General features: G+C 41.9%; 3 protein-coding genes across 7 annotated transcripts in view; all 3 read right to left on the minus strand.

The window, feature by feature from the left end:
* Positions 1–6,149, minus strand: part of taf1 (TAF1 RNA polymerase II, TATA box binding protein (TBP)-associated factor) — a 43,646-nt gene extending 37,497 nt beyond the window's left edge. For 2 of the 3 annotated variants that reach the window (XM_080780843.1, XM_080780845.1), the window contains exons 1-8: positions 5,883–6,149; positions 5,034–5,151; positions 3,939–4,062; positions 3,414–3,527; positions 2,665–2,796; positions 2,311–2,552; positions 1,305–1,544; positions 552–800 (exon numbers count right to left, since the gene is read on the minus strand). In XM_080780843.1, coding sequence (XP_080636969.1) covers positions 552–800; positions 1,305–1,544; positions 2,311–2,552; positions 2,665–2,796; positions 3,414–3,527; positions 3,939–4,062; positions 5,034–5,150 — 1,218 coding nt within the window. In that variant the 5' untranslated portion in view covers position 5,151; positions 5,883–6,149. The remainder of the gene's footprint in view (positions 1–551; positions 801–1,304; positions 1,545–2,310; positions 2,553–2,664; positions 2,797–3,413; positions 3,528–3,938; positions 4,063–5,033; positions 5,152–5,882) is intronic. The other variant, XM_080780844.1, reaches the window with a different exon arrangement.
* A 1,630-nt stretch (positions 6,150–7,779) lies between these two features.
* On the minus strand, positions 7,780–15,158 carry fam76b (family with sequence similarity 76 member B). Of its 3 annotated transcripts, none has more exons than XM_080780348.1 (10): positions 14,623–15,158; positions 13,272–13,336; positions 13,078–13,132; positions 12,315–12,470; positions 11,999–12,201; positions 11,819–11,869; positions 11,344–11,421; positions 10,952–11,084; positions 10,079–10,180; positions 7,780–8,925 (listed from the first exon to the last, which is right to left on the minus strand). In XM_080780348.1, the coding sequence occupies exons 1-10, from the start codon at positions 14,707–14,709 to the stop codon at positions 8,836–8,838; spliced, it is 1,020 nt and encodes a 339-aa protein (XP_080636474.1). In that variant the 5' UTR covers positions 14,710–15,158; the 3' UTR covers positions 7,780–8,835. The 3 variants fall into 3 exon arrangements, with proteins under 3 accessions (XP_080636474.1, XP_080636473.1, XP_080636472.1); XM_080780347.1 differs by having other exon boundaries at positions 10,952–11,087; XM_080780346.1 differs by having other exon boundaries at positions 10,952–11,117.
* A 2,975-nt stretch (positions 15,159–18,133) lies between these two features.
* Positions 18,134–20,344, minus strand: LOC308327490 (cullin-2-like; the record flags this gene model as incomplete). Its single annotated transcript, XM_080781011.1, has 1 exon — positions 18,134–20,344. The coding sequence occupies one exon, from the start codon at positions 20,342–20,344 to the stop codon at positions 18,134–18,136; it is 2,211 nt and encodes a 736-aa protein (XP_080637137.1).
* Positions 20,345–20,421: the final 77 nt, after the last annotated feature.

Consider the following 20,421-nt stretch of genomic DNA (forward strand, 5'->3'; position numbering starts at 1 on the left):
CCTTTGAGATATAATAATTATACTATAGCCTATGATTATTAGTAATCTAACAATTCCACAATAACCAGCAGAGAGCAGACCCTTTGTTTACTTACAGAATTCTATAAGTTGGGTTGTTTGAGATGCAGAGCTATAATACTAACCTACAGTAAAACAATAAATTGCTTTGAATTTAAATGTAATGCATTTTTACATGTTTTGGGAAATTAATAGAGCTTTAATATAAATCCTTTCTATTGTGATGAATCGCCATCAAATCGTATCGGTAGAGGGGTGAATCGCATCGTATCGCATTGATTTGAACTAAATGGTTATCGCATCGCATCGCATCGGGAAGAGGGAGAATCGTATCGCATCGTATCGCCAGGGGATTCCATGTATCTCTAATGTATCGTATCGCTGGCAGTGCATCGAGATGCGTATCGAATCGTGAGATGAGACGAGATTCACATGCCTACTGTATAGACATTATTGAAACCGATGTGTTTGTTTGTTCTAGTACTATAATCACCACTCGAGTCCAAGTCTCTCTCTCTTTGGTCCACACAAACCTCTTGAGAAGGCTTGGGCTTAGGTTGGGGGATCTCTCTCTTCTTCTCGGGGGGCTCCTCGCTCTGCTCCTCTTTCATCTTGAAGCCGTAGTTGAAGTTGACGCCGTCCTCGGGGACGCCCAGCATGTCGTACCACAGCTGGGCGGGACCGTACCGCCACTCCGCCACTTTGGGCCGAGACTCCGTCTCCTTGTCGCCGTCACCGCATGTTTGGGAGAACTTGGATTCTACCGGTGCCATCATGGTTATCTTGTGTGGGGGGAGAGAGATTGAAAAATATGTACATTCTTCCTGTTATACTGATATAGGGGTGGTTGAGTTCTGGGCACAACTGGATGAACTGGTCTGATGAAAGGCCAACTGTGTGGACCGAAATGTTGTACCATTTTCTCCCGGCGTTTTTTAACTAAACTAAACACTTTGCAATGCTGGTGTGCAGACTTTTACTCATTGTGTATCCGGCAACCAGCAACAAACTGGATGTGCAGTGCAGAACCCACTGTTCTGAACTAACAACTTCCCCCTACTTGCCACGCGACGAACTGAAAAAAGGAGGACTCAAGCGATAACAATGTTATGTTTTTGTGTGCATAAACCGTCACATAATGCCAATGAAGGTGAAAAGGAGTCGGTTTGTTCTAGTTAAGGTAATAGGAACTTTTCTCAGTGGTTATGACATTACTTTACCAGTCGGTGTTATGATGAGAACTTCTAGCGGGTGGCAGAATCTTCTAGACTTTTTTTTTTTTTTACCTCATCATCAGAGAGACACTGCTCTGGCGGCGGCGGGGGTCCGTACTCGTGTGTCCAACCGGACCTCCTTTCGGGGGGTTGTTGTTGCTGCTGCTGCTCCGTGGCGGCGGGCTCACTACTCTCCGGAGGCGGCGTTCCAGGCTGGTGCTCGCGGTGCTTCCTCTTCTTCTTCCGGCGGGCACTTCTCCACACCGACGGCATGTTCTTCCCCGGACCAAACAGTCGTAGGAATCTCAGCACCTGGTGAAATGGTTTAAAACGCAAAGTATTGATATCATGAAAGAACGAGAGCCCACGTGGAAATTCACTAAATGGGGTTCATAAAAGGGCTTCTTTTTTTCTCTCTCTCTCGATAATTATAAAAATCACACTTGTGTGAAGTGAGGGGCGCTCTTATCATCATACATCATCACATTCCGTGGTCAGCCAATCAAATCATCACAAATGGTCAAAAAGTCTTTTGACTTTTCTGCCCTCACTATTTTTTAATCGTTTATTATATTTGGGAAAAGCAGCACAAGCCAGTATAAATTACACATTTATTAAAGAGAAAAGTCTTTAGTGCATACTGCATTTACAAAGTTTATTCCCCCCCCCCCCCCTCTCTTCCCTCCCATTTCTCCACGTGACTCCATCTCCAATGTCTAGCTCTCACTTTCTTCAGATGCATTTGATGACGGTGTTCAGACGACACATAACAGGGCCATGCTCACTGATATCAGTACTTCAGAAGGAACACTTCAATATGTACTTTGCTCAGCCAATCAAATCATCGCTGTAGGGTGATCAGCCAATCAAATCATCGTGTTTGAGTTCACACAAACAGTCAAAGCTGGGAATAGGAAGTGCTAGCGCCCCTCAAAGAAGAACGTAAACTATATCATCTGTGGGCCAAGTAATGTAATCAGCCGGGCCTGCCCCCTGTACACTAAACACCGGACAGCACTGTCTAGGCGCCATGCGGCTGTGTTGACTTATGCACACAGTACGATTGAAGCCAGCTCACCCTTCCAGGCCTGAACTCCGGGAAGAGCTCAGTAACACCTGGCAACGCTTTGGCGGCGTCCTTCTGCATGATTCCAGCCAGTGGAAGGGTGAGGCACCTCGGTGAGGAACCTTCACCATCGCCCTGACCCGGACGATCAGTCTCCGACTCGGAGTCTGAGGAACTGCTGAAGTCCACCTTATCTCCCACCGAGGACGGAGCAATGATGGAAGGCAAGATGATGCCATCGCCCTCTTCCCCTGCTGTGAGGTGACAAAGACCCACACCGATGATGAAGTCGAACGAGAGCTCATTTATAAATATGAAATACATACAGAACGCTTTTTTCGTCTTGGAATTAAAGCAGCGCCTTACCACTTGCAGTGTGAGGAGGAGAGGATTCCTCTTTCTTTCCAGGTGTAGAAGAAACAATTGGAGGTGGAGGAGGTGGCATGAGTTTAGAATCAATATCCTCACAGTCTGCATCATAATCGTCGTCATCGTCATCTTGGGTAGAAAAAGAAGTTAACACAATCAATTTAATGTAGCATTACTGGGTGATTTCAGCTAGAAGAATAAGAATGGGGTTGTATGATTTAATGTTCTAACACTGAGTCATATACTAAGACACGGGAATTGAAAGAAGAAAGTGCCAGCACTCAATGAATGTCATTTTCACATGTTTTATTACCTCTGATGAGCCAATGCGTTTCGGCCAGGTTGGCCTTCCTCAGTGTTGTGACCACACAAACGCTGAGGAATGCCATCCTGGCCGAACATGCGTCCGTTGGCTCATCAGAGGTAATAAAACATGTGAAAAGGACATTCATTGAGTGCTGGCACTTCCTTCCTTCAATTCCTATAATGCTTTCACCTCTACATCAAATCACTTTGCCAAAAATAGACAACGTACAATGCATCGCAACACGATGTGTTAACTTCTGAGCTCATATATCCGAGCTTGTAGATCTGCTGTTTTCACCAAATGTTCGACTCAGAATAGGCACGCTAGGGTTCAAGTGGTTACGGTTTGTCTATTCTCTGTGCTGACTATAAGGAAGTACGCTAACAATAAATAATAGTGGATACAATTACAGACAGTCAGACACAATTTCGTTCATTACCGGTTTTCCTTGCAGGCTGCAGACTTCCCATGGCCTGGCGATACCTTGAATCATCTTCAGCGACTTCAGTGATGTCAGAATAGTCGACTGCATCTTCAGTGCTTTTCACCCAACCTGGAACATTTTAATAATATAATGAACCTCCAAAAGGCCTTTCTACTTCACTGAATGGGATCCCCCAGGGTTCTATATCTTGTCTGCACCTTTTTTGAGGGGTGCTAGTCTCTTCAATGCATGGCTTTCCGAAATTACATTTGGCCAGCCAAGTCTATGGCTGCGCCCCTCACTTCACATGTGTGATTTTTCTTTAGAGGTCCCTCCTATATTCAGCTATTAGTGTAAATTTTCGTTTTACACAAACATTAAATTGAAATGCGCCACATTTTCACGGTTTTCTAAGCTAATGGCAGACCTACAAGCTATGAGCTTGTAGATCTGCTATTTTTCAATAGCTACAGTATAACAATGCTTAAAACACCAAAAGGGGTTCCCGTTCTGAATGGGTTAAAAATGTTAATCCCTCACCATCTGTATCCGTGCCACCAGTGTCTTCGTCCTCTTCTTGCTCGTCCTCCTCAGTGGCAGTGATCTCTGTAATGAGTGAGCCCAGACCTAGGGAACCTAAACCAGCCAGGTGCTTCTTGGACTCCTGGGGTGAGTAGAGAAATCAGTCAGACTGGATGGAAAAAAAGTGACATAAACCACGACGACGCAGGAGAGGTTACAATTCTGGTCCTCCCGAGGACCAGAAGTGAATTCCCTGTTCATTTTCCTCGTAGACTTTTCAAAAAGTATTCATATAAAGACGTTTACGCCGCGGACAAAGCCAACTCGAGTTGTGACACATCATGACAGTAAACACGTTTTGGGCCGATCAAATAATTTGTAAGAAGAAAAACATGGCAGGATACAACACTTTTTGTTTTGTTTTTCTTTGCTTGTATTAAACGACGCTAAACTCACCAACATTGCAGCTCTGGGCCAAGCTTGAATTATCCTCTTTCAATCTGCCGAGCTTGTGTGTCATAAAAATCTACAGTAGAGATGTTATGAGATACTTTCTATCAATAAATGATGTCCAGGTGATTATTTTTCTAAGTGTTGGAGTTTGGAAGCGCTCGTCGTAAGTGACTGAACGGCCCTGCGTGCCATCCGAGGCAGCAGCGCGACCCCTTAATAAAAACGAGTGCTTCCAAACTCCACACAACCGGCAGAGGATTTCTTGACAGAAAGTAGCTCATAACATGTCTACGGTGGATTTAAAACAAATCTAGAGTTGCAAATTGGGGCTAGACGATGCCAGGCGTGTATACCCATGAGGTTTCTACACTAGTCTGATGTCAGCGCTGGAGTCGCTGATATCGGTTGTCTCCATTATCCATATATGGAGCTCTAGGTGAAAGCCTTCGTTACAACCATATTTACTTTTTTTAAGTGGGGTCACAAAGGGGTCTGTACTTGGCCCTATTCCCCTCTACACACAAATCAATGCCTTTGCCAAAAGTAGCCAATCTAAAAGCTAACAAGCTTACATATTCTAATTGTACAGTATCTATATGTTCACCTATTATGACATGCTCAGAACAAGGATGCTAGAGTTGATGTGATTACTATGCTTACATTGTCTAAAATGCAGTCATCCTCATCAAGCTGGCCATCTTCGTTGATGTTTCCAAAGAGGAAACCAGTTAGAGAGAATGGGCGGTCTTGGTCCTCATCGCTGTCTGAGTCGGACATGCTTTATTAACAATGTATTGGAAGATAAGAAGACAACAACAGTTATACATCTCATCTGTTGATAGCTTGTAAAATGTAGAGCATGTCATTATGGAAGGCAAAGCACATTACAAAGAATAATGTATTGTCCATTCAATGTAATATTAGGCTACAATATGCATAATCTCCTTCCCCTTCGTTGCAACTGGCTGTCTGACAGTCGATTGATATTTTGCAAATACACCAGATCAATCAATACAACATAGTATGTGCATTATTTCTATTAAATTGTCAATTAAATGAGGTACAGCCAGTGTCGAGCTTAAAGTGTTTGGAGTTTCCAAAATGATAACATGAAATGTGATTGTATTTACTTCTTGCAACAACCTTTATCTGATTTAGACATCTGTAAAGTTGTTGCAAGGGAAATCACTTTATTCATGTTTTTCTAGTCAGAAGACTGATAGATTAGTTGGTGGGCATTCACGGCTGTCTCTCTGAATTTAAGATAACTTTGATTCGGTATGCAGACATGTATTCAATTCAATTCAATTTTATTATAGTGTCAAATCACAACAAGTTGTCTCAAGACACTTTACAACCAACAAAGATCCACCCAGAGCAAGCAATATTGCGACATGTATTACGCGGTTGGAAAGCAGACTGGCTCTAATTTACGAGGTTGCAATGGTGCTAACATATTTCTGTCTACTGATACGATTTAATGTTAGTTTAGCTTCAATACAAACTTACCTTGTTCAGATTATGTTGACTTGCTCTTCAGCCAGCTTGTTTTGCTAAATGCTAACTAACGTTAGCTGGAAGTTCAAAAGCTAACATCTAAACGCATCGGATTGAGCCAGTCAGAATAGATAGCTTTCTAGCTATTCATTTCTACAATCAAATGCATATAAAATGATAAATCTTCAGTACGACTTGGAAACTAGTCGTTTTTTATTTATTGATTTTGTTTTCGTGTAAAATGCGCTTGTGTATCAAAAGGAAAACAGTGGGAAACACCAGCAGCAGCACTGCACAGCAGCACTACTACCAGCTAGCAGCAAGCTAGCGCTACGCACAGTGAGTGCAGTGTTGCCAGGTTTTGCGAGAGAAACAAGCAACCAGATATATGAAAACCAGAGTAATCTAGTAATCTCTTGGAAACAAACCGAAATTACGTGATGTGAGTTTAATGTAGATTTTTTTTAATCTCGAAGAAAATTTTACAATTGTGGAATATATATATATTTTAACCTAAACCCAAATAAGGAACGGGACTTTACAGGAAATCACACTGAGTAGAGCTATTAGTCTGGAATTTCGGCGTAAAGATTTATTTTCAATGGGCAGTTACATACAACTCTGGGGTGAGCGAAACGAGGAGTGCCAGACAGACCAATCTCTCTAACCAGGGATTTCTTTCTTTCTCCTGTGGCAGATTCATCTGGTTTCCAGGCTAGGGGAAACAAGTAAAAAGTCGCTTATAATAATCGGACATGGCAACAACTGCTAACAGTGCCGTCGTTGAAAGTACCCGGATGTCTTCACCGCATTAATGCCTATTGCCTGCGCGCCACTAGAGGGCAGCGCTCTGTGGATTCCTGTAATATCGGTACATATTCATTTGTCTTCTACAATCTACAGCAGTGGTTCCCAAACATTTTTTCATGTCAAGGACCCCAAAATTGACACTAATTAGCCTGCGTAGAAAGTAGAAATCCTTTTAAGCGGTCGTCCACTCAGAGTTAACAGTCTTGTATTGAGTTGTGCTTGAAATGTACTGTAATTCTGCAAAGTGTTAATACATATTTCAATCAATAAATCAAAAAGCGTACCCCCATTTGAAAAGGTCTCACTATATAAGTGATTTTATTTTCAATATGCATTAGGCTAAGGCTACGGACCTCCATTTAATGGCATTTCTATCTCTGAGACCCCAATTTATATTGTAAAATCAATGTTAATTTAACCATTGAGTGTACAAATGGAACCAAATACAGGTCCATTTGTACACTCTCAGAGTCACAGACACATAAGGGTCCATTTGGTTACAAACTATCATTTAGCTGGGGAGCCCCTGGAACTCCCTCAAGAACCCCACTTTGGGAACCACTGTTCGACAGTTACAACAATCACACTTTCAAAATACGCCCACCAACAATACCTGAACAGGCACAGATTTTTCCTTTTGAATTTGAAGGGTCTAATAAACGCGAACAGTTTATGATTTTTTCTTGCTAAATAGCATGGTAAATTGGTAATGTGCAGCAAGTGCAACCTAAAATGACATTAAAGTGCATTCGGTTCTCATTTTCACACAAGCTTCAGTGTTGCATCTTCAATCTTGCAAGACATTTTATAGATTTGTCTAGAATAGCCTGTTATAGCACAAGTTAGTCATTATCATTTATCACACCACAATTCAAAAGGTGTTTATGACATTTAAGACCTTGTTTTTTTCCTCAACAGCAACTAGTCTTGACTATGAGTGGATAAAGCTACCATCGGCACATTTTGAAGAGATGTGCAGGCGAGGCACCATGATTATTCCATTCTATAATTGTTTTTCCCAGCCCAAAAACTGTAAAGCGAAAATAATACAAGAAAATGTAGAGCCACCGACTGTATAGTGTGTAAAATAAACAAACACTTTGCTTAGCCAGTTTAATAATCTTAAAACATTGGGTTTGGAAAAAGTACAAAAGTGATCCTGTATGCCACAGTATGAAACCAGCTCATTAATGCAAGGTGAAAGGTGTTCCTTTAAAAAGCATTTTCTACAGATGTGTTAATTTCAACTGGCCTTACCATACACACTCACTAAAACAGATACAAGCAATAGTTTAAATACAATAGCTGACCCCAGCAATACCTTTACAAGTGATTTCTTAAAAAACTAATTAAAGGGACAGGGGAGTGGGGTCTAAAAGTATATTACAGTACATGAGACCACAATGCCAACCGGTATATGGCAGTAAATCATGCAGTATTACAATCGTTCCACTAAAGAGAAACAGCGAAGCACTACAGCTGTCACACAGTGAGAAAGAGGGCAGCCAAAGAAGTGTCTCTCTTATGGAACAGCCATACAAAAATGTCCATTGGTTGTTTTTGAATTTCACAGAGAGAACTGTACTGCGGGCCAGCAAGTCTGCAGTCACCCATCCCCACATTTGCATACGTACATGGAGCAGGGTCTCCATTAAGGAGAGCTCGTCACCGATAGCCGCGCTAGAAAAATATAAACAATTGCTATTGGAGAAAATCCTGAAACATGTAAGATTCTCTGAGTATGTTTGTGAGTAAAAAAAAAAAAGTAAGAAAGACAATTGAATAAATAAATTGCATGAGATCCATAGAAATCGAGTGGAAACATGGAGTGGGCAGAATTCTATCCACGTAACGGAAACAATGCTTTTTTGGCCCGGCAGTGTTCAAACGAGGGCTTCATCCTGCACTTCTTCTGCAGTCACATCCCATCCAGTGGCAAAGTAATAATAATAACAAAACATTTAAAAAGGGATGGTTTCTCATTGTTGGATCAATAGGTAATTTCCATGGACAGCATCGTCTCTGGATTTACCACAGACTGAGAGTTAAAAACAAATGAGAGTATTGGTGGCAATGATTGAGAAAATACAGGAGGGAGACTTTCACAGTGTTACAACAATGAAGCCACTCTGTGTTGTTACTGGCTGGCCTAGTGTTAGGGCATCAGCAGCGAACTCCCTGAGCGGTCAAACTTCTTGCCCTTTGAGAGGGCGGCCACTTGTTTCATCAACTCTCTGTTCTTAGTCTGCAGACAAAAGAGGTTAACACAAGTTAGAAATTATATCACTGTTTATGGAGACAATAAAAAGGACAGTAGATATCTCTGCTGTCGGGAGGAAACCTCATAACTACAAAATGTTCAATTTTCAGGAAATTAAAAATATATTTTTTTCAGGAAATTAAGAAAGCCTTATATTTTTTAAAACAAAGCAATACAGCCTCATCAAAGTTGGTGTTGTAACTTTATATGTTGTCAATTACTTCCATGAGAGGGGGAGAGGTGGTGGAGTTAGTTGCTTTAGCAGACATTTTGAGGGTCCAATGGAGTCCAAAGAACTTTTTACTACTTTCCATTGGTTCAATATTTTCGAAACACACAGACGTAAAGGGTGTTCAATAGCTCCGATTCATGCAAAAAAAATAATCTAAAACCTCAAAAATGGACAGCAACAATATGTATTTTGTCATGTTCTCATAAATACAATAAATGGGCTGCTACTGTTATTATAATGCATTAATTAATTTTAAATTATACAGTATATTTGCTCTTTTGGGATCTAAAGGTCCATCCTGTGGGTTGTGCAAACAAACGCAGACAATAAGTCTCGTGAAACAATTATAGGTTAAGAATTAAATGGTATAATACGGAACCTGCCATGTGTAACCTGTCTAAGATTTCGGGTTTACTGAACACCTATAATTTACAGTGGACAGAAAGAGAACACTGCAGCCAACCCGTAGTTAGAGAGTTACTTTATAATGAGGACAATAAAAATGACTTTGAAGAGAGTATCTGTAGTAGTTTTGTGACGCTCTCATTTTAAAGTATGCCAGTTTAGTCTGCAACGCATTTTGGATGCTTCAAACTGCAGGTTTAGTATTTTGATGGGACATTGTTTCCAGCTATGGTAGCAAAAACAAATCGTCATGCCACACACATTTGCCTCCCTATGAATTCTGGATGGACCCCGGTAGTTATTTTTAGACTCAAGTCACGACAATCGCTGTTGGTAGGGGTTTTGGTGACCTTAAAAAGCCTAGATGTTTAGCAAACACCTCGAAATCAAGATCACTCATAAGGATCCAGGTACTGGGTATACTCGCCTTGAGATGGGTATGGCTGTTGTATGTACAATGAGTGTGATCTAAATAACTGTTAAAGTTGATGCTTTGCTCACCTGAAACAGCTCCATGGACTCTTTGTGTGCTTTCTCCATATTGTTCATCTTTACTCTCATATTCGATTCTTGGTATTGAAAGTCTGCTTTGACATCCGTCATCTGTGAGAGAAGCACATAACCCATCATTCAATGTCACCCAGAAATGCACACGGCTTCAAATCATTTAAGATCCCTTAATCGGGTGGGTTTTTACTTTACAACAAACAGCTTACGGATCAGACCCTTCCTCACCCAGGGTCTGCTCAGCTACTTATCCAGGCCTCACTTATCTCCAGACTTGACTATTGAAACTCCCTCATTATATACACGTCTAGGACTATAGGTTGCGCTACCCCATACATTATTTGCTTTTTTTTTTACCATTTTGAAAGACATTTTAAAATAGTTCAAATAGCCGATCTGCAAGCTCACAACCTGCCGATGTAGATAACCATTTTTAAAACTAAAAATGGCCATTGGCAAATACGTAGGGAAGGATAAGGCGTGGCGCAAGATAGGGCCCCTAGTGGTCAACCGCCCACAATGTGCACGCTCTCTTATGGGTTCTCTAAATTGGCTTACAGTTGCTTCCCGCACCCAGTGCAAAACAGTGGCCTATATTGGCAACCTTAGTTATGTGACCATTTATGGTACCGTTTGTTGACCAGGGTTCATGCTTAAGCTGCGTTCAGACTTGGGTGGTTGGAGAGGCGCGATTACATACAAGTAAGTCAATGCAAAGACGATGAACGGCGCGACCTGGCGCAACAGAAACGGGACGAACCGATGCGAATATACATATTCATGTCTGAACGCACCTTTAGACTAAAGAGCGTCTGCTAAATGCCTCAACTTTAACGGAGACACATTAGGCTGAGGTTAATACTGCACCTTGCGGTCCCTTTCTAGAATGGTCAGGTCCTTTGCTTGCAGAAGTCTCTTTAGGGACATTACTTCCTCTTTCAGCTGGCTGATGAGAATGAAGTTGTCCGTTCCGCCAGAATCCATAGACTGGGTGATGGAACTACTGGTGGGTAAAAAGAAAGAAGAGTATCGCCTGATCGCCATGATCCAAACAACAAGGTAAAGCCAGGTTACTGCAGGTTTAGGCAAGTCAGATTTAACCCAATTTGTGCCCAAAACGTCTCCAGACGTCCTTAGAATTATCCCATGGTGTGCCCAAGACGTCTGTACACGTCAAAAACAAAAAACACCCTTTTTTATTTTTTTCAAAAATAATACAAGGGCACACAATGTGTGCCCTAAATTAAACCATCTCATACCTGTCCCCATTGGATGGCTTCATCTCCAGTTTTGGTTTTTTCTTTGGAGTCTCCTTCTGGATTGAAGACGATTTATGGCTGAAAATAAATTCATAGACCAAATCAATTAGCAATGTACAAAAGACAAGTACTTTACCCCTGTGCCACCTGAGCGCACTACATTTTATGTACAACATTTGACACTATGGGCTGTATTTTGCGTGTCTTAAGTACCAGGTTTTATTCCCTAACTTGAGTAAACTAAAGACCTAGAGGCGTGATCAATGCCATTTGGCTATTCTGAGTGACCAAAGAGCATTGATCACGCCTCCAGGTCTTTAGTTTACTCAAGTTAGGGAATAAGACCTGGTACTTAAGACACGCAAAATACAGCCCTATAGCTCCAGTGTTGAACCATCAAAACATGTACATTTTACAGGTTACAAAAAGGATATGAAAGGTGTGATATCGAGATACTTGGGCAAGATAGTCTCACCTCTGCTTCCACAGTCCCTGTTCCTGCTCTGGACTGAGGCTCCCACTGAGTCTGCAACAGTTGAATAAATACAAATATATTATAGAAAATCCTTCCCACTTTCTCCTCAAACTCAGTCTAATGCCTCTCTGATCCTTCAGAAGAGGGTTGTGGCTATGGTGACACAGCATGAATACATACTTGTGGTGAGCGCTACTGTGTCTTTGCTGCTGCTGGTGGTGATGATGGTGGTGCTGCTGCTGCTGCTGCTGTCTGGAGTGGTGGTCCTTCTCGTTGAGGGAGGAGGAGTTTGAGGAACCGAAACCCTTTCTTTGCTCCTTTGTCTTCTGCAGGACGCGGCGATAGGAAAGAGTGCACAGCCAGCACAGCAGCTTCCCGTCCACCTGATACGTAGTGTTCTTGTTAGTGGCTGGTAAATATAACTACCAATCTAATGGTAAGCTGCGCTTGGAGAGTTTTTCACTTTTCACCGTGTGGTGAAAACATGCAGTTTTACCTTTCTTCTGCCCTCCTCCTTGCGATCAAAGGCGCACTGCTGTTTACACTGCTCACAGGTCTGTGGAGGTCCATACTTCTTTTCTGAGTTTGTACACCGCTGACACTTTGTCCCAATAAAAGCTGCAATGATGTTACAGTACTGGCAAGGTTTGGGCTAGAAGGGAAAGACAAAAAAATATATATAAATATATTTTATAAAAGAGCAAATAAACAAGAATAGAAACAAATAGTTATTCAAAACATACAAATGCAATTTGATGCTGCAATCCATAACTTTCATGTCCTAGCCAGGTTGTGAACCATGCATTTCTATGTGATTTTTTTTCTGCGTTGAAAATAGTTCAACACTTGGAGGAGCACCACTCATTAACCTAAGGTTGAATGGTCACCACAACCATGAGAAATCCATGTTTACCGTTGTTACGCTACGCTATTTGTGCCAATAATGCAGATGACGTGACATTCAAGCACAGCAACAGTTTATCCATTTTAACGTTGCAGCCATGAATCATGCTACGAGCGAGCGCTATAGATATGATATTCAGAAGTGCTCCTCTGCTCATTAAATACGTTCTGAGGACACAGCCTCCTTTTTTTTTCAATGTTGCCCCTCAGCTCACAAATTCCACCACACTTGTGTTAGTAATATTGGAGTAATATACTCAACCATTACAGACATCACTAAAAAAAGTTATGGATTGCAGCTTAAGTCATCTTAAAAGAGCTGAAATTAATCAAAACAAGACAAGCAAATCACTCACTGTCCCAAATTGTTTGACATTCTGAGCACATTTCTTGCAGATTGTATTTGTTTTACTGCAAAGGAAAAAAATGACCAGTTACCATACGACTTTGAATAAGATACCACTGAAAAACCTTTCATTGTATCAGCAGTGAAGCATGCTGTTTATTCACCACTTGTATGACATGCGAAGAGCTTTGAGGCCTCTCTCACCTTTCTTGCTGAAACTCAGATCTGCAAAATGTGCACTTCACTATGGGATGTGCGATGCGACATTCCTGTAATACAAAAGGTAAAAGGGGTATGACATCTAATAGGAATAGCATAAAAGTACACAAGCTCTTGCATTTCATGCAACCTTTAAGATAAACTTTCCTACAACACGAATTCAAAACAATCAGGTGCCTGTAATATGTTGCCATATAATACTTTTTTTGTCAGATGTTTAAATAGATCAAGTACATAAAGAAAGTGGCATGTTGTTTTTGACATCATTCAATGTATGCTTTTCTTTGTAGGCAATCTACTGCACACATTTGATAACTGAGCAATGTCCTGATTTTTCTCAGGCCACTCTGATTTGAACTAATAACATTTGAGCCTTATGAATAGGATGAGGAATAGGAATATACTGTTCAAAACTCTTTAACTGGAATTTTACATTTAAATAAAGAGACAGTTTCAAGTTTGCCGACATTGCATTAATTATTGTTGTCACCGACTGTACCTAATCACTTTCTCATGGCAGATACCGGTTATCTAAGTAGCAGGTCATGTTACTACTACTCAGACAACGGGTAAACCAACAAAGACATTAAGATACTGTAACTCCACCATATTACAGACTGGTGGTTAAAATTATGTTTTGGTGGTGGTTTTTACGATAACAATGGGCTTGACACAAATGTACTAGTATGTATACATTAACAGTTGTAGAGGCATTGTCCATTTTTAAAGGGCAGGCATATACATACTTAATTACCACGAATCTATCCATATAACTGACTAATGATGTTAATTTTATAATATGTAGTCTTCAATTATAATAAAATAGATATACGCCGTACAACACTGGCATAATCTGTCGATAGGAAATCGACCCGCTAGACGAGCAACAAGCTCACGTTTTCTATGAAGCAAAAAAAAAGCCAAACCTTGTATTCAAAGGAATGACAAGATTTTAAACAGGACACCTTAGGGTCGCACAGTCAGATTCTGTGATTTTAGCTGGACAACAAGAGTTTTTTACGTGGTGTCGTTACACCTTTAACAAACGAACGGCCGGCCTTACAGCATTATCTAAACAAGGCTACTATTATAGCATTAGCGTTTCCAGGTTGGGAAAGAGATAAACCCTGTTATATAATCTGAAGCTCGCACGCACACACAACACAGCCTGGCGAAACACCGTCGCATCCATATACTAGTGAACAGTCTAGTTAGTACGTTAAAATAACACGGGCCACTACAATTGTGGGGGGAAAATACTATTTCATTGAGAGCTGCATCTGACAGAGGAGCTCCCCTTCCTACACACACAACCCCCAACCAAAGCAAACCAAACCTTGCACAGCTGCTGTCCCTGCGACAGTTCTTCAAAAGGGTACCGCTGGTTACACTTCGTACACGCGTACAGGGCTGATGTTGCCATTCTTCTCGTGCGCTGAACGAAACAAAAAAAAACCTCACTGAGCTAAAACACTAGTCGTCGTCGCGCTCCTCAGTTACTACAATAACTCTGGCCTAGAGAGAAGCTCAGCTCACTGCTGTTACAACAACAGCACACACTGGTGGTGGCTAAAGTTAGCTACTTAGCTAGCGCACTAGCTTTGGTTAGCTTTAGAAGCTAGCCTGGTGGAAATAGCCCAATGGAAATAATAGCGCACTGGGGTTTAGCTAGCGATGAACAATAAAAAAAACTCACAACATGTACTCTGTTGTTTCTACGCGTATATGTTGACTAACCGGGCCTGCTTGAGAGGTGATCACTCGCTGACTGTGCTCGAATAGCAGTAACTAGAGGATATTTTGATTAAAGTTCCAACTCTCTCTCTTCGTCTTCTTCCCAAGAAAGCTATTTTCCTGTTTTCCTTTTCTCTTTTTTTTGTATCGTCGACGACTTCGTCACTCTAACCGGAAGTGACCGAGTGTAGAATAAAGGGGCCATAATCAGCCTATCCCGTGAGCAGGACTACTTATTTTGAAACGCGCAGCCAATCACAGACACATTTAATTGTGGGTTTTTTTTGTTATTTCAAGATGCGGTGTGACTGACTTCTTTCCAGTAAATGTAGCAGTCCAGATGTCTGTCAAATTGGCAATGTAAGTATGGTTTTATGGATACATAAACCCATTGATAAACCTCAACGTCTTTAGTTCCAATGCAATTAAAATGACCCTTAATTCTTCTGACATTGCAACAGCAATTATGACAAGACAAGAAATTAACTTTTTAACTTTGCTATTAAAGAAGACAAACTCAAGATGCAAAATATATGAACCATCCACATTTAGATCATCTATACCTGCAATGGCCATTCAAAACGGAATACATATTTCATGGCATTTTTGGTAAATTACGTGTGTGATCCCTTGGATTCACTAAAACATGAATGCAGAACTTTGTTCTCACATTTTTCTTTGAACATGTGAGGATAAACATGATGAGATAGTGAGATACCTCTGTAGGCAGTAGGTTCAAAGCCTCAACCCATACCCACCCCCCAGCCAAGGTCTACCACTTTACATACCCCCCCCCCCCCCCCCACACACACACACACACACACATAGGCAGATGGGAAAGATGAGTGTGCCAATATTAAAGGGCCACTTCACCCCTTTTGCAACCATATTTGAATGATGTTTGGGAGAGAAGAAACACTTTCCTGGGGGTTTTTATGTGGGCAATATGTGTTTTTAGATATTTTAGTATTTCAAAGTGTCCATGGGCTCCATGATGTCATGGACACTGGGCTATAAGTTACTTCCTGGACTACATGTTGTCTCAGTATGGGTCTGGGCTCACCTAAGATTCCATGCGCGGACAGAAGAAGCTGTCTTTTGCGTCATTTCTGGGTTTTTAAACAGCTGGTATGGATGGAAAAGAAGCTCCACCCACGTGGCAGGTTGCCTCGTCGGCCAGATCCCCGGAAAAGCTTGCCCCAGCGTGGGTGGAGCTTCATTTCCATCCACCAGCTGTCTAAAAACCCGGAAATGACCCAAAAGACAGCTTCCTTTGGCCTACAATGTTATTACGAATATCAGAACGCTCGCCTCAGGCGTAAATCCGGCGGAACGGTTTCTGCCTGGTTTTCCTAAACGTAACCTCAGTAAACTATGCCTAAACGGTTAAACATAACCTTATTCCTAACCTTCACTTCACCTCAGTAAAACTATGCCTAACCCTAAACTTATTATTACTTAATTACCGTATCAGTAAAACAAATACAAGAATACAAGAACCGCCCCACCAAGCAGTCGGCGGAAAAAAACGGAGGGTTTTAAGGCGAGCTTTCCGGTTACCGTTATTACTAGTTCATTAATATTTGTTCTGTGTCTTAAGGTAACATGGATCACTATTAACATGATTTCCATCCTCTTGAGTCTTGACCTCATTCCCAGAGGAAATGCTTTGAGAAGCTAATTTCTTCTAAACCCCACTGTGATGTAGCAGCTGGTGTGTCCTGTCTGTACTGAACTGGCTGTCTACACAACCTCCCCAGAAGAACAGTAGGTGTTGGGCAGTGACAGCTAGGGACTATCCCTGAATTGACTACATGGGGGAAATTGGCATAATAATGACCAATAATGACCATTGGGGAGAGAAAAAAAGAATAGAAAAATAGCAGAGGGAGAGGCTAGACGACTAAGGGTAAGATGGTAGATGGTAAGTGTGAGAAAGGTGGTCAAGGTGTGACGGTGATTTTTTATTCCTTTATTTATTTTTAACAGCTACTGTGTTCTGACACCATTGAGGCGTAGACTCTAGACTCTTGACGTTTTTGTCCCTTTGTGTATGTTTCTCTGTCTGTCCAGGGCTAATATCACAAACTACTGTACTAACCTAGTACAAATCTTACAATATCTTGTGCGAGATGCTAGAAGGCAGTAGGAAGTACAATGCATTTCTTGTTCACATAGTGCAAATAGTTTAATTATTGGGCTGAAAACCTATATGGTTTCATATAACGCCATAGATATATACGAGTGACATCATACTGTATACTGGCCACATTAAGTCTGAAATCCATAGGAGCCACAGTGTTATTACTTATTAGACGCTGTCTTGTTCATTGATCTGCAGGTGGTTCGATCAGGTTAACGGGGGTGGATGTTATGTTGTAGTGTGTGTGACTGTGTGTGTTACGCCACACACTACATGGAGAAAGTAAATGGAATCCTCATTGACAATGAATGGAGAACTTAAATCGTGTGTCTGAGCAAATTGGTATTTTTGTCCTACACAAATATTAAATTCCTATCAACAATTAATGAAAAATGTACGTCATGTGTCCTAGCCCCTCCTATATTCAGCTATAGTGTAGATTTTTGTCCTAACACAAACATTAAATGCCATTGACAATGAATGGAGAATTTGTAGACGAGCAAATCGGCCAATTTGATTAATGGACATGGACTTCATGTTCGTTAAAAAGTGATTTCATGACAACCAGTGTAATTCATAATGCGTCTCTAAATGTTCTGATGAATTGAAAAAGGTGGACCCTGTTGTAAACAAGTGTAATGCTTTATCAGTGTGTCGTCCACAGTAACAGTCTTTGTATTGAGTTGTGCTTTCATGTGAAATGTACCCATTCTGCAAACTGTTAATAAATACTTCAATCAATCAATCAATTATGTTGTGCATGTGTATATTTCTCATATCGTTGCTGTCGGGAGGAAACCTCCTAACTCCATTTTAGACTTTTTTGTAATGCTATTGAACATCCCTTTGAAGTGAGGGCCGCTCTTATCAGTGAGTTGAGTTGCACGCATGCTTTGTTGAGATATGCGCTCATTAGCATACCTTTACTGCACCCGGACGGTCAGTATATGGACACTACTGGCTCTTGTTTTTACGCCACATAGCTGTACTCGTTTGCAGAGTTCTGGCTGCGCTCAATGTACTCGTTGTTGATGAGTCCCTCGATGCATGTTTTGATCAAGCCGATGCTTGGGTTGAAACTGGCGTTGGTCTGGTTGATGACCTCTTGGATGAGGGTGTTGTGTTGCAGAACCTTGCGGGCCTTCATGATTCTCACTATAGCGGCATCTAAATAATATTTCCGCTCCTTGTCCACAGAGCTCCTCGTCTGCTCTGTCTCTTGTGGCGTGTCTTTCTGCATCGGCATTGTTATCTTGAACTTTGTCCTTTTACTGGTGAAGTCCATGTTTAATGAAAACATGGACTCTTCCTTTATGTCCTCCTCCTGCGAGTCGTGGTTGAGTACCTTAGCGTCCAAGAGGGAACTGATGGTCTTCTGCAGCTCCTTCTCGTTCATCTGGGTGCTGCCCTGCAGTTCCTTGTAGGCCAGCGTTTGGTCGCTGTTGAAGGCCATCAGCACAACCATTTGGTGTGCGGTCACCACAGCCACGTAGGGCGTGGACAGGTGGTTCATTCTGACCTCACCTGTGCAGAGATAGTGCAACCAGGTCAACTTTCTACCTCTCGTGTGCTGACTATTATAGAACAATTCAAACATCTGTACAGTCCTCTCTAGTTCTAGAGGGATGGTGAAGGTGGAGGTGATGCGTGTTACTGGCCAGGCTCCTGCCTGTAGCACATAGATTTGGAAGCTGATGCCCAGGTCTACCGCAGTCTCTTGAGCTTTGATAAAGTTGTTGAACTTGTCGTTGAGGCCGGTGCTCATGCTCATGTCCATGTACATTATGTAGAGTTTATTTGTGAACCCATGGCCGCAGGCTTGCTTTAGTTTATTGATCATGGCTTCTTCTGAGTCCATTGACAATGACAGGCCATATATTAACCGCTTTGCTAGCATTCTGGAGTAAAACTGCTGAAACACATCCTTGTCGTCCATGTACCTGAACACTGTGAATACGCTGGTCAGTTTGTCGTCCAACTCGCTCTCCATCTTTCCCTTTGCAGACTTCTTCAGGAGATTGTCACAGTACTTGGCCAGGAGTTCAGGGGCTTTGCAGCAGATAGACTTGGGTTCCCTGTAGTTTACCACAGATGTGAAAGCTTTTTCAAGTGCCCTCATGAAATGAAGATTGCCGCCCAGAGCAGTGTTAATAAGTCGAACAAATTTACTGTGAACCTCCAGCAGAGACTCGACAAACGGTGTCGACGTGTCTTCCTGAGAGAGATTGCTAGTGGCTCGGAGGCCTGTGTCATGGATATGGACCTTCAACTCCTGGATCATATAACATACGCCACCGGACACATGCTGCAGTAGGATGTATAGGTTGGCAATGTCATTTGTCTTATCTTGTCGGATGATGTTCTGACACCCCGCAAGGAGGAACTGCTGGTGGTCAACCACCGTCCTCTGCAGGCATTCACGTTTGACTTTAGCATGGGAGCTAGGATGCAGATAGTTCTGACATAGTAACCCCTCCTCTTTCAACCATGCTAAGACCTTTTCCATATACTGTGAACAGTTGGACTCTTGCAGTAGATTGGAAGATTCCTGTCTGTAATACTCCCCTGTTTTAGCCAGGAATGCCCCCTCGAAGATTTCCTGATATAATTTCAGTGGGAACCACTTCTTATACTGTTCAACGTGAACAAAGGAGTTGATGACCCCATTTATACCCCACATTACTTTCTGGTCATTTCTTAATTCATTGAGCAACATTGGGATGAGCACAGCTTTGAGGGGCTCGATCATCCACTTCCTCCACATGTCTAACGACAGCTCTCCGATCTGTGGACACGACAAATGCAAGTCTGCGCCCCAGGTCTGTCCCATGTCGGCATGTGTTAGTTTGTGCTTGTTGAGATAGCTGTATAAACGGTCCAGGTAGTCAGCAGCCCTGCTGTAGTCTTCCCAGTATCTGTGGTACATCACTAAAACGTTCTCGTCCGATTCCAGAATGTTCTTGTGCAATTGCTTGACATGATTTTCCAGAAGCACCTTTGTCTCCGTGTATAATTCCTTGTGCTGTGGCTCTGGGTATGCAACGCACAAGTTATAAATGTCGGAGAAGACGTTGTTCCATGTAGCTCTGTCCACACAGTCGAGCATCAAAACATCCTTGATTGTCTTCTGTAGCCTGTTCCACGACTCGTCGAAATCCACCACCCGGCGGGGCTTCTTCATCGTGGTTTCTGTTTTAGACTGTACTATATTATGTTGACTTGCTCTGAAAGCTTTCTCCAGCATCACTTAGATGCACT

This window comes from Protomyctophum bolini, assembly GCF_963924005.1.
Source record: "Protomyctophum bolini genome assembly, chromosome: 13".
Taxonomy (NCBI): Eukaryota; Metazoa; Chordata; class Actinopteri; order Myctophiformes; family Myctophidae; genus Protomyctophum; species Protomyctophum bolini.